This window comes from Neltuma alba, unplaced genomic scaffold, assembly GCF_004799145.2.
Source record: "Neltuma alba isolate B1F8T4 unplaced genomic scaffold, ASM479914v2 tig00003321_pilon, whole genome shotgun sequence".
Classification (NCBI taxonomy): Eukaryota; Viridiplantae; Streptophyta; class Magnoliopsida; order Fabales; family Fabaceae; genus Neltuma; species Neltuma alba.
The window spans coordinates 12,543-26,180 of NW_021633237.1; the positions used below are offsets into that span (position 1 = coordinate 12,543).

The following is a 13,638-nucleotide window of genomic DNA, read 5'->3' on the forward strand; positions in this document are numbered from 1 at the left end:
TTATTGTTGATTGTCATTTAACTATTTTAGAATTCTCAAAATTTCATTGTAATCTTATAACCTAATTCATTCATGCGGATGGGGTTGTGTAAATGTTAAAAATTTTATAACATGAACTTGAATAATAATATATACAAAATGTTCATATGATTATTTTCGTGGTACTTAAATAATAAATATCCAAACCTATGTTTTTCAGAAAACAAATGACTTTAAAAGCATATTATCCCTGCAAAATCCGTTTGGTCAAATGAAAAATTTATCCATGAAGACTAGTCTCTGTTTTGAGAACAGCTTGATATATGCAAGTTTAAATATTCTTCATCACCGAAATTAGTTGGTGGGCGAAATTTCCTTGTCTTTTCTCATCAAAACTGTTTTTCCCCCCCTGCAAAATATATAGTGAGATATGTTAGCTAATTCACTTACAAACTTATTTTCTCCAACATTACAAGTCCTTTGACAAATTTTTTGCTTAATGAATTTTGAAACTTTTGAACAGAATTACTAACAAGCTAATTAAGTATTTTGAAGTGATATGTGTTCTGTCATTATCCTCTATCTTACTTAGTTGTTGTTAGTTTATGTATTTTGTTTATTATATAAGTAAAAGTAAGACTCCAAACTCCAATTTTATTGCGCCACATGTATATCTCCTGTAATTACAAGCGGGCAGTGGCTCTTTGTTTTCTGGGACACAATTACATGTGGATCTTTTCGTGAAAATTATGAGGAAATTTTCAATATATATATATTTAATTGATTTATTATAAATATTTGATCTTATTGGAATACTCAAGTCGTATTATTTAAGAAACTTATATATGAGATTTAAATAAATAAAAATAAAGAAATTATAAAATATTCTTTTCATTGTAACTTCTCTTCAAGTTGTATGATAAAAATATGAATGCATAATCTTTTGCCTTGAATATTACAGGCAAAATTGGTTGTATTTTTTTTTTTTTTAAAAAAGCCTATATATATAAGTAAAAGTAAGACTCCAATTTTATTCCGCCACATGAATCTCTCGTAACTACAAGTGGCTCTTTGTTTTTTTTTTTTTAAATTGAATTACATGTGGCTTTTTAAGTAAAAATTATGATCATAAGGAGAGCATGTTATATAAAATGAGGAAAATTTTCAATATATATTTTGATACTATAAATAATTTGGCTTACAATAATCAATGTAGGCAACATGAGATTCAATAATCTAATTATCTATAAATTCACTTAAAATAATGTTACAACACATTCATTCACATTTAAATTCTGCTTCTTGTGCTTTACACTGGCAACATCTCGTGTCATTCTGTTCCTAGCTTACAACACTGTAAAAATCACATATAAAAACATTATTAATTCAAATAACAATATATAGATAAAAATATAACATGGTGTTTGTGCGTAATAATTTTACAACATGAATTCGAATAATAATATATAAAATTAAAAAATCTGTAGATGATTTTTGATAATTTTTTAAATAATAAATATTAAAACATGCAGTAGGGGAAAATGATTTTATAAATATACAAACCTAAAAAATTTGTCAGCCCAGGAAAAAAAATCATCAGACTTGGGGTCTTTTTCCACAAAAAGTTCTACGTTATCCAATGTATTCGATATTGATAAATTAAAATATTTATCATCACTCAAATTTGTTGGAGAGGAATTTCCTTCTTTCTCCCCTTCCGGATCATCGTCAGAACTACATCGCAAGAAAATTTTTTCATGAACAATTTAAATCAATACTCAAACTTTATTATCTAAGGAAACTTATAAGTGAGACTTCAATAAATAAAAAGATATGATTTTTCCATAAATCGTATTTGATTTTTTTTCATTATTTTCATCAAGTTCCATCATAAAAATACGATAAGTGCATGTGCCTGAATATTACATGTAGAAATGATTGTTTTGAGAAAAACCTATGTAAATATATATATATATATATATATATATAAGCAAAAACAATTATGGAAATATAATCAAAAAGAAGGAGAGAGCACACAGAAATCTTGGATATGAGTAATTTTTTAAAATTATGTATAAAAGAGTGTGTGAGAATTTTGAAACTTCTACAATTAAATCCAACAATTTAGTTAATTTAACTATATTATACTTCTATAACAAAATAATTATCCTTATTATTCTTCATACCTTAAGTTTGCCTCTAACCACGAAGAGAAGTCATCTATGGACGTGTTTGTCTCTTCTTCCATGCTCTTGGCCGGTGGAATTCTCTGATTATCTTTCTTTCCTGTAGAAATTGGTCTTTGAATATTTTCTTTTGGCTCTGTTCTTATCTTCTTGTTTGTTTGATTATGATCCTTTTGCTCTTCGTGATATTTTTGTTGGTTTTCTTCAGACTCTTTTCTTCTCTTTTGTAATTTAATATTTCTATAATTTTGTCTTATCCTGCAGACAACATAATCTTTCATCTGTAAATTACAAAAAAAAAAGAATGTTATTAGTTAGTATAAACTCCAATAGAAACAGAAATATAAAATTGAAGTATGGCATGAAAAATAAAAAGGAGGCAAGTAATTATAAAACTTTGTCTCACGTTAAAATTAAGGCATCAAAACAGAATTTTAATTTGTGTAAAGTTAAAAGATTAAAAATATAGCTTTGCTGATCAGTGAATAATATTTAAGAGAATGAAACTTTGAATGAGAAAAGACTCACATGGAGGTAATTAGAAGGAAAGAGGGATGGATGAAGAGAATATTCGTGCATGATCCATTTTCCATCTTGATGAGTTCCACTTTTCTCAAACCGAAACCTCTTCATGAATCCAATAACCACACTTTGATTCATATTATTAGAATTGTTGATTATGATCTCTTTGGCAATAGCTTCTCCTTCCCAAGACCCTAATCCTACCTTCCTCTCTACGTTCTTAGCTCCAGCATTCTTTCTCTTCAATTTTGTGAATACGTACAGATCTTCATAGTGAACTGATTTAACCACATATTCACTGAAACATTCCCAGATTTCCCAGGGATTCTCATTTCCATAAAGATCACACTCTGCGATTAAGCCTTCGAAAGGTAATTGTTGTTGGATGACTTTATTGTAAAGATAATCTCTGATGAGTTCATGATCTTCTGGACAGAATCTCCACCCAGTTGGCATCTTATATGATGAAATCATTTTCTTATTCTCTGATATAGTTATTTGATTACTTGTTGATGTATGGCAAACAATCTGGCTCAATATATAAAAAGAAGATTAGGTTTTTTTTATTTTATAAAAGGTAAATTTTATTAAACCTGATAAAAAGATACATACACTAATTAATAACTGAGCTTTACTTAAGATAAAACAAGATAGAACGTAAGAGCCCAAAAAATAAAACGGACATGAAGAAAAACAACTGTAGAAGGAACCTAAGCCAAGCAATACAGTATATTTAAGACTAAGAAATTGTACAATTAAATTTTACAGTTTTGTAAATCCTCTCAAATTTATTGGTTTTAAATTGTTTTAGATTTTGTTAAATTTTTGTAAGGTGTTACTTTATTTTATCCAAAAGCGTACTAGTAGATAATAAACACCAAGTTATTAAGAAAGTATTGGTAAACAAATAACATTTGTCACCATATATGTTTATCAAAAAAAAAAAAATGATATGATACCTTATAACCAAGTACAAATCGCTTTGATCATGCCTAATAAAGAAAATAATATCATATTGTAACTTCTAGATGAAAATTGATGATAAAAAAAAAAATTCTAGATGAAAATCCTAAAATCCTTTATTAGTTTTCAAAATCCAGGGGAAGAAATCCATACCTTGTACGGAAAATCAAAGCAGAGAATAGATTTGCGTGTTAAAATCTTATATTTATAATGCATGATCAAATATCTGATAAAAACTATTAATTTGATATGCGTCATTTTAGCAAGTATTAAACAAAAGGGAAGAAAAAATAATATTTGAGGACCTTCTATGGCTTCTAATTATTTTTAAGGATCATGAATTCTAAGAATATAATTCTTTAAAGACGATCAAGTTTCTGGGTTGCAATAAAAATTTTCCACATATTTTCAACTAAACACAATTTCTTCTCTAAGCATAATATTGCGCATGACTTGCGGCTTGCGAGTACACACACGAAATCAACTAAGAAAATAATATAAAGATGGCGACTATACCTTTATTGTTTTCCTTTTAGCAAATTCTGACTTTATTCTCTATATTGTTCTAAGACTCTCTTTTTCTCTTGTCGCACTCCCTTGACCTTTATTTATAGAAATTCTGTTTTCTTGATATGATATTTATGGAGATCCTAAACTTAGGGTTTGTTAATATAAGATATTAATTAGAAAATCTCGCCAATAATGATATCAATTAAAATCTTGATAGATTATAACATTTGGATGTACAGAGATAATATAAATCTATAAGTATCAGCCTCTCTTTTTAATTAATTGAGGACTGAGAGATAATCCCCGACGATATTGACTTTTCTATTGATTTTAAAAAAATAATAAAATATATATTGTATTTAAGTCTCCAATTTGTTAAGGACCAAAAACTAATCCACCAATCTTGTGTGTGTGACTGTGCGTGTTAAAATCTTCAAGCACCCTATCATTTGAATCATAGATATATCGACTTAACAATTTGATAAATTGATTTATGTTTGAATTAATTTGGAAGATACAGTTTTATATTATCCTAAAATACTAATAGATAATATATATATATATATATATATATAAAACTCTATCCTTAGTAAAATATTAGTAACCAAAATATACTTTTTCTGCACATATCAACTCACTATAAATACAAATATTTTGTTGTCTTCTTAATTTATATGGTCCCAATGAATGCTTTAATTTATATTTATAATTAAAAATGTATAGATTTTATAGAGGCAAAAGAAAATACCATTGAATGAAAGTATTTTTTTTGGCATTGTTATTCATCTTATAAAGAATACAAAATACTTTGCATCAAATAAATGTATTTAGAATTTACACTACATATTATATTCTAGAGTGATTCCTTCCTAAATTATATTCTTGGTGAGTCCTGAAGTATCATTTTGCCAAAAATTAAGGTATTTGGTTATCTTTAAATTACTTACAAAATCTTCAAGTGTCATTCTCCCATAAAGAACAACTAAGCAATATATCCTGTTCTCGTTAGTAATTTTTGTAAAATTTTAGATTTGATCTATTTTTTTAAGTATGGAATATTAGTTTAATTTGAAGGTAAAGAGCCAACCACCTCATTAATTAGTCAAAAAGCTTGAGTTCCCAAATTCAGAAGCTGGTGAGCTATATCAAAACTCTCTCTCAAAGTCTCAAAATGTCTTCTTGTGGTTCTCCAAACTCAAGTACATTTCTCCCAAGAACGACGGCTAAAAAATATGCTTAAAAATTTTTTTTCTGCACTAAATATAAGAATTACATGGCCAATTTATAAATATTTAAAAAAATTAGTTAGGTGTTTTTTTAAAAAATGTGTTGCTTTTGTAAAAATTACTAACGTGGCACGTGTTTGGTATCATGTGGGACGCGTATTGGCTATATGGACGGACTTTCTAGCCACGTCGGACTCCATCACATCCCCATTTACCAATTACCCCATCGGTCCCACCGCAAGTCTTGGTTAACTAACAAAGAGATGTCAAAGTCTGTTTATGTTTATGGTTGTCCAAACCGCTCAGATCCACCACCTACCTCTATCTATATAAAGACCAAGAAGCTCCATATCGTATCTCATCAAAGCTCAGATTAAGCACATACACCTTGTATTCTCTTCTTCTTCATCTTCTTCATCTTCATCTTCTTCTCATAACTCAGCCATGGCTTCTTCTTCTGGGAAATCCTTCATCACAGCTTTGCTTGTGGCTCTCACATTCACAAGCATGATGAGTTCAAGTTTAGCAGCTCGTTGTCTTCTTCAAACGACACAGCCTGCGATACCAAACATGCCTGGAATTCCAAGTAACTTGCCTAAACCTACAGGATTACCACCTTTGCCTTCAATCCCAAGCAATATTCCTCCATTGCCTACAAATCTCCCAAATATGCCAAAACCCAATGCACTTCCTCCTCTTCCCTCTATGCCTCAGATCCCAACACTCCCACAGGCCACACTTCCTCCACTGCCTAACATTCCTTCTATTCCCAAAATTCCTACCACTCTGCCATCCATCCCTTTCCTTTCTCCTCCTCCTTCCAATTAATATCACAAAACATGGTTCACTAGCTTGTTCCTCATCTTGGTGTTATCATAGTTGCTTCATCTATCATTGTATCTGGTGGTGCTCGGCAGCATGCCGGCATATATACGTATAATCCATTATTTTTATAGGTTTGAATTGCTTTATCTTACTATGTCTGTGTTTCTTCTCTTTCCGATCGATGTGATGACATTTAGAACAGTGTATTATTTTTTCTTTTATTGATTGTAATCTTTGTTTTCACACTTACTATTATACAATAATGCAGTGAATGCAATGTTCAGCTTCTATCTCATCCGAAACTTCTAAAACCCTTATATTAGAGCACTGTATATACATATATATACATGCATAAAATTAGACAGTGAAAAGAGAGAGAATTGCTTATTTAAGTGACGGAATGAGGGTCGTCAAAAGCGAGTTCTGTTATGGGTCGAAATATTGCACTGGGAATACTCTATTAATGATAATAAAAGTTTGGCGCTTACATTCACATACCACATAGCACCTTTAACAAAAATGGCAGCAAAGAAATAGCCACCGAGGAGAGAGGAAATCTGTTTAGAAAGAGAGAGATCACAGAATCATATCTGAAAGGGCCAAATATTAAGTATAACTTTAAAATTACTAATTAATTGTCCTCTATCCTTGTCATTCACCTCCCTTCTCGTATTCTCACATTTCCATCCCCTGTTTCTGAGTCCTTCCATTATCCAGAAAGCCTCAGACACTCTTGATGCATGATGGAGCCCGTGGATGATCAGAACAGCTACTACAGAACCATTAATACCTGAAGTGCGATTTTTAACCTCATGTAAAATGCTTAATACTTTCTTCAACCCACCCGCTTTGCAGAGTCTCCATATAAACATCCCCAAACTGAACGTACTTTAAAAGAGACGCCTTACCAACGGGGCTGGGTCTGCCGTGCCGATGTAACAAATGACAAATCAAAGTTCAAATGGAAAAAGTGTCTACATTTAATATGCCCAATATGCCAATAGGGCACTAATAGAAGGATAACTGTGCTTAATTAGGGGGAAGAGAGAGAGAGAGAGAGAGAGAGAGAGAGACGCTTTCTGAGTCATTTCCTCAAACATTTTCTCTGCACTATCCAATTAGTATCCATCAGATGCCAGAGCAGCTGTCAAAGCGAGTTAGACATCTAGCTTCCTGTATCCGCAATAAGATATGGTACTTGCCCAAATGGGTAAACAGAAAATTTCAGGACTTTAATCTGCATCAAGGAGAACCAATGGCACTCACAGTGTCAAGCTTGATGAGTAGTAGCCTCGCAGCTCGTCATCTTCTTCAATTTCTATTGCAATTTTACGAACTCAATAACCTTGGAAGTTGCAAGTTTGTCTATCAAATCTAACATTTAATTTCCCTAATCTAACTCTGCTATTGCCAACTTTGGTTTCCTCCATTTACTTCTTCTATGTGATTGCAAGAGCTCAGACCACTAGAAGATGAAATTGACGGTGACATTGAAGGGATCTACAAGTCTAACAACACTAAATTCAATGTCAAATTAAAAACGTGCAAGTTTGTCGATCAAGGACTTACTTTATGATCCTCAAGGACAAAGAACATGATTTCTATTGCAATTTACGAACCCAATAACCTTGGAAGCTCCTGATTTTTGTTCTCTCATGATTTATTTGTTTTTTTATGACCAACATCAATGAGCCTATCCAGCACGTCATGCTTTTTAGACATTCTTTGAAAATGTCTCTGTAAATCTCTATGATCAAGAGAATAACAAGAATACGCGAACAAAAGACATGTGTGATTTACAATACATGCAACATAGTTTTATGACACTTCCATTGCAATATATGCTCGACTTGCATGTGGCTTTTAGTATTCTTGTGGGTTCTTTATGATATTTCATTTGATCCCGATCCTTATCATAGGTACCTACTAACAATTTTACATAAATTAATAAAAATAGCTAAAATTAATTAATATTTATAAAATATCAAAATTACCCTTAACTTTACATAAGATACAAAGACTAGTCACACCTTTATTTGACATGACTTCATGAGTTTTCAGTAGGCGTAAAATGGGCAATGTTGTGCCTACTATATGGTTCTTCGTATGCTCGTAGACTCCTTCTTCCGTCTTGTCTTTCTTTTCTTCAGTTGTTTGCTTCTTTGATTGCATTGTTGTAGGTTGAAATTCAACTTAGGTTTTCTCTGTGTTAGTCCTCATGCTTTTGGGATTCTCTCCCAGTTGCTGTATCTTCATAAGGTGGTTTATGTTATTCACTTCTTATGTTGTATAGCATTTAATTATTCTGAGAAATGCTTGTAAGATATGACTGGAACTACAAACAAAATAAATTATAATTCTCATAAAATATATAACAATAATTTATTTATTTTTTTGAAAATTTGAAAATCATTTTATTTTAAGCTTAAACAAATTGTCCATATCTCAGTCTCATAAAAACTTGTTCTCTTTCTAATATTTAATATAAGAGTTATTTAAATAATTTGAGTAAATAAAAAAAATCAAATAAATTAGTCAAATCTAATAAACGTGACATTATCTATTTAAAATAACCGTATATAAATATTAGCTTACATATTAGTCGTGAGAGATAAAGTAAATTAAGGACCAAATTATATTCTTGACCTTCTCTTATATTAAGTATTAGAAGAAGTACTTGATAAAAAGTTTCGGCGATTAAGTACATGTAGCTCACATGCCATTGTTAATTTACATTTTTTATTAGTTGTTAGCGGTTGGTTCCTATCACCTTACTTGTCAACTTGTACTACATTCGGTCCTAATTATAAAAACTAGTTGACTAATTTGAGGAGATTAAGGAGATAAGTTAAGTTAGTTATTTGTAATAAATAGGTGTTGTCTTTCCTAAAATATCTTTATTAATTAAGTGTGTGGGCTAGAATTATCATTGTTAGAAAGACTACCTTAGAAAAAAAAAATATAAATATAAGAGACAAAATGGATTGGGATCTTATATTTAGGACAGAAATAAAAATCAAACAAGATCTTATATTAAGAACCGGAGGTAGTAGTTGTTTCTTCTAAATATTTCAACCCCATTGATTATTACTTCTTTTTTTCTTGGGCCAACCCCGTTAATTATTACTTCACAAAGCAGTTATGCAACATTTTTTATTTAATTGCAGTTGGAGGACGTAACTATAAATGAAAAATCACGTTTAAAAAAAAAGAACATAAAACAAAATCTCCAATAATGGATTTTCTTTTTTTTGGGTCTCTAATTTGATAGATGGTTTTTTTCATACATGATAGATGGGTTGCCAATCAATGTTAATTTTTTAATTAATATTAATGTTTGTGTTGATTGTTATTCTGGACCATGAAGGCCCAAAATTCCTTTTTGGGTACTATAAGGCCCAAATCCTTCTGTTTTAGCTTGGGGCGGTCGAGCCCATATTAGGGTCCGATGACACGCAAAGCGTAACTACAAAGCCCATACGTGCTAAGGCCTTAGGTTTTCTCTCTTGTAGCTCAAGCTCGCGCTCGAAGTAGTCGACGCTCTTACAGAGAGTTCGTTGCGGCTGGAGCAAGGGGAACAACATGAAGGTTCATATTCATGCCAATTCTTTATCCTCAGCGATTTGATCTCCTGGTTTGTTTATAGTTTTATTTTCTGTTTGTTTGTGTCTGAGTCTCCTGCGATTCTGCAGTTCAACATTGCAAATCCCACCACTGGATGCCAGAAGAAGCTGGAGATCGATGACGATCAGAAGCTGTAAGATTTTTGCTTCTCTAATATATGTGTTCCAATTTTCATCTAAGTTTTCACTGCGGGTGTACAGGAATAGTTGTTTCGTTAGTTGAACAGTTCAACATTCCCCTGACAATTCATATTTATTACAAGGAATCTAAAGTCTGGTGCTTTTTATATTATTCCAACGATTATTTGGCCATACCGTTGGTCTTTAGATTTCTGAAAAACATGAACGTCATCGAGAACTCTGTAACTGCATTTACTGTTACTGGCGTGACAAAGTATCATGATTGTATCTAGTACTTGTTAAGGATTTTTTTTTTCCCCGTCCAAAGTCTAAGTCACTTTAGTTGCTGTGAATTATTCCATTGGGTGTTAATATGTGATTGAGCTATCTTCTCGAGGCTTTTTCTTATTGTTATTATGTTATACATCTTGTGCAGACGAGCTTTTTGGGACAAGCGGATCTCACAGGAGGTTAGCGGTGATGCTCTGGGAGAGGTATGCCCATAGTCATCATTTTTGTCTATTTCAATTTGAAGGAACGTACAAATTTATATATATTCAATGTATTTTTTACGCCTTTCAATCTACAGGAATTCAAAGGCTATGTCTTCAAGATCACTGGTGGTTGTGACAAACAAGGTTTCCCAATGAAGCAAGGAGTGCTGACCCCTGGTCGTGTTCGTCTCTTGCTCCACAGAGGTAGGTTTATTTTAAATCCCGATAGGCTTGTTTTCAAGTGCTAGACTCCTATTAATGTGCTGTAGATTTTGGGTAGGCTGTTATTGGTATACATTTCGTTTAGTTGGCCTGAAAGTTCTGTGAATGTTTTCATTTGTTTTCCTACGTTTGCTTTCAGAATTAAAATGAAAATTTTATTCTTATACTGTATTTTTCTGTTCATTAAATCATGGCTTTCATTTATTATCCTTTTTGTTTTGGGGACCTGTGGTGGCCAGCCAAGCTAGTTTCCTCATTTAGAGCCTTTGTTCATTTTACTATTGTTGTGCTAACTTTTGTGCATTGGTAATCTGCGCAGGAACTCCTTGCTTCCGAGGATATGGAAGGCGCAATGGAGAACGCAGGAGAAAGTCTGTGCGGGGGTGCATTGTGAGCCCAGACCTCTCTGTTCTGAACTTGGTAATTGTGAAGAAGGGTGAAAATGATTTGCCTGGACTCACTGATATTGAGAAGCCAAGGATGAGAGGTCCCAAGAGAGCGTCCAAAATCCGCAAGCTGTTTAACCTCTCCAAGGAGGATGATGTGAGGAAGTATGTCAACACCTATCGTCGGACCTTTACAACAAAATCTGGTAAAGTCTTGGGTGCCTCCTCCTTCTTTGTTTACTTTTGTCAATTTCAAAAGAATAAAAGGGGGGAGGTGGTCAAATGTATTTGAGGATGGTATCTCACTTTGCCTTCAATAGCATAGCTAGTTTCTAATTCTGGTATTTTCTATAGTGATTAGTTAACCTCCATCTTTATAGATGGAGATAATTTAAGAGGTGGTGAAGTTAAACTCAAGGTGAATAATATTCTGAGCATTAGACTCTTGCTTTCGATTTTTCAATTCATATTCTTTATGGTGACTCTGCTTCTAGATCTTGTCACAATTTTATAGTTGCAGCCTTGCAGGTTGCATTTACTGTTTATAGTCATGCTTAGGCTGCAAAATTTTATTATTTTGGATATGTGCAAAATATTTTTTTTTTATTAATAAACAACGAATATTCATTGTCTGACATTGCTCCTTGATAGAACATGAGCTTCTGCTGTTAAGAAACACTCCTAGCCACTGAAATTTGATCACGTGGCTTTTGTGGTGCAACGTTCGAGTCAAACAATTACATTACAGATCAGAAGATTTCCATAGTAGTTTGCTAGATTTAGCTAAAGACGACTGGGGGATGAGAATAGTCTGCTGAAATAGATAACTGTTTTAGATTATTTAGATTCAGAATTGCTCATAATGGTCACGAATGTGGTTTTGCTGATCAACATGCTTATTGCAGGCAAAAAGGTGAGCAAGGCTCCTAAGATACAAAGACTAGTCACACCTTTGACCCTCCAAAGGAAGCGTGCAAGAATTGCACAGAAGAAGAAGAGAATTGCCAAGGCCAAATCTGAAGCAGCTGAGTACCAGAAACTTCTTGCCTCAAGGTTGAAGGAGCAGAGGGAGCGCAGAAGCGAGAGTCTGGCTAAGAGAAGGTCCAAGCTTTCTAGTGCCAAGCAATCTGTCGCAGCATAGGTCTCTTTCTGAGAGAATGTGTTAGTTGAACAGGCCTTTTCTGAGAGAATGTGCTAGTTGAACACACACACTCTCTCTCTCGTTTTTTTTTTTTTTTGTAAACATTTCTCTTGAGTTTTGACAAAAATATGTGCGTCATTTATTAGCATTGAGTATTATTTTAAGTTGAGCGATTTGTTTCTCTCTGTTTTTTTTTAATAACATCTTTCTCTTATTTTTCAAACAAAAATGTGTGCGTCATTTATCACTAGCGTATTAGTGTAAGGGTGTGTTTAGATTAGCAATGAAAAAGTATTTTTTTTAATCTGATTTTTACAGAAGTTAGATTGAAAAAAAGTCAGATAGTGTAATATGATTTATAGTTAGATTGGATTTTGTAAAAAAGTCAATTTGAAAGGTTGAAGCTTATTTGGATGACTAATGAAAAAGTAAGTTTGGATATAAAATGAGTAAAAATGATATAAATTTTATTATATATAACAAATAAATGTGGATGACATGGTCATTTTTTATGTAAATGACACTTCTTTTGAGACAAGAGAGAGAGAGTATCTCATTTTCATAAAGTTTATTTTTTTTCCCATCCCACTGTGATACATCCTACAAGTAACAAAAGATAACTTCAATGAAAAACTACTTATTTTTATAAAGCTCATTTTTTCTTATTATGATTCCAAACAAAAAGTTGTGGCTAGAAGCTAGTTTTACTGGTAACAAGCCAGTTTGGGATTACAAAACATGATCCCAAACACACTCTAAGTTGAGGGATTTCTTTTTTACTTGCAAGTACCTAGTTAGCAAGTAGCAACTCAAAAATGAAACATGTGTGACCTTAAATATGATGCCGTAAGTTCCAGTGCAGCACAAAAAAAAAAAAAAGATTTGAAAATTGCTTGAGCTCCAGATTATTAAATTTCGAGATGTTATTTATTCTTTTACGAATATTTGAAGAGGGAAAAAAAAAACTGTTCAACCAAAAGTTAGTTTAGAGGTGACGATCAACATCAATATATGCATTGGTCGGACGATAATATTGTGATGACTCTGATACCTGAAGGATAATGTCACTTCAATAAATAATTTTAGTATAACCAGTGCTTGACGAAATAGTTGAGACCAAAAATGCAATTTAACCGGTAGATATTCTAAAAGAATCATCATGTCATTCAATTTTTCTCTATTAAAAATAATCCAAAATAATTAAAGATGAATCATGTGGGAATACTTTAATTAAAAATTTGTCCGTCCGGTCCCAAGTCTAATCCTTTTGAGGCTGCCAAACCTACGAGTCTAGCTAGAATGGAAGCTGAATTTTCAATAATCCTGCGACAAACATGGTAGAAACAAAAACACATATGAATTGGTGACCTAACAAAAGAAAAGATCCATCGATGATCTCCTCGCACTTCCATCTATATATATTACCTCCGATCATAAATAT

At 32.3% G+C, this 13,638-nt stretch overlaps 3 protein-coding genes and 1 long non-coding RNA gene across 4 annotated transcripts; 3 read left to right on the top strand and 1 right to left on the bottom strand.

Annotated features, from left to right (window-relative positions):
• Positions 1 to 2,657: 2,657 nt before the first annotated feature.
• LOC114741226 (NAC transcription factor 47-like) lies at positions 2,658 to 3,143 on the bottom strand. Its single transcript, XM_028929477.1, has one exon. The coding sequence runs from the start codon at positions 3,141 to 3,143 to the stop codon at positions 2,658 to 2,660; it is 486 nt and encodes a 161-aa protein (XP_028785310.1).
• A 2,205-nt stretch (positions 3,144 to 5,348) lies between these two features.
• LOC114741231 (uncharacterized) lies at positions 5,349 to 12,477 on the top strand. The gene is made up of 3 exons (XR_003739761.1): positions 5,349 to 5,359; positions 8,821 to 8,827; positions 12,313 to 12,477. It is a non-coding gene; the product is annotated as an uncharacterized LOC114741231 (long non-coding RNA).
• Positions 5,757 to 6,328, top strand: LOC114741230 (RNA-binding protein 12-like). The gene has a single exon (XM_028929481.1). It carries the CDS (start codon positions 5,831 to 5,833, stop codon positions 6,212 to 6,214), a length of 384 nt encoding a protein of 127 aa, XP_028785314.1. The 5' UTR covers positions 5,757 to 5,830; the 3' UTR covers positions 6,215 to 6,328.
• Positions 9,731 to 12,294, top strand: LOC114741228 (40S ribosomal protein S6). Its single transcript, XM_028929479.1, has 6 exons — positions 9,731 to 9,799; positions 9,904 to 9,968; positions 10,391 to 10,448; positions 10,544 to 10,652; positions 10,990 to 11,262; positions 11,962 to 12,294. Exons 1-6 carry the CDS (start codon positions 9,794 to 9,796, stop codon positions 12,195 to 12,197), a joined length of 747 nt encoding a protein of 248 aa, XP_028785312.1. The 5' UTR covers positions 9,731 to 9,793; the 3' UTR covers positions 12,198 to 12,294.
• Positions 12,478 to 13,638: the final 1,161 nt, after the last annotated feature.

What these genes read in the sequence shown, in the direction of transcription:
- LOC114741226 (XM_028929477.1), bottom strand. Translation starts at nt 3,143, where the DNA reads ATGCCAACTGGGTGGAGATTCTGTCCAGAAGATCATGAACTCATCAGA.
- LOC114741230 (XM_028929481.1), top strand. Translation starts at nt 5,831, where the DNA reads ATGGCTTCTTCTTCTGGGAAATCCTTCATCACAGCTTTGCTTGTGGCT.
- LOC114741228 (XM_028929479.1), top strand. An exon ending in GCGGTGATGCTCTGGGAGAG is followed by an intron (nt 10,449 to 10,543) that starts GTATGCCCATAG and finishes TTCAATCTACAG; the next exon opens with GAATTCAAAGGCTATGTCTT. An exon ending in GACCTTTACAACAAAATCTG is followed by an intron (nt 11,263 to 11,961) that starts GTAAAGTCTTGG and finishes TGCTTATTGCAG; the next exon opens with GCAAAAAGGTGAGCAAGGCT.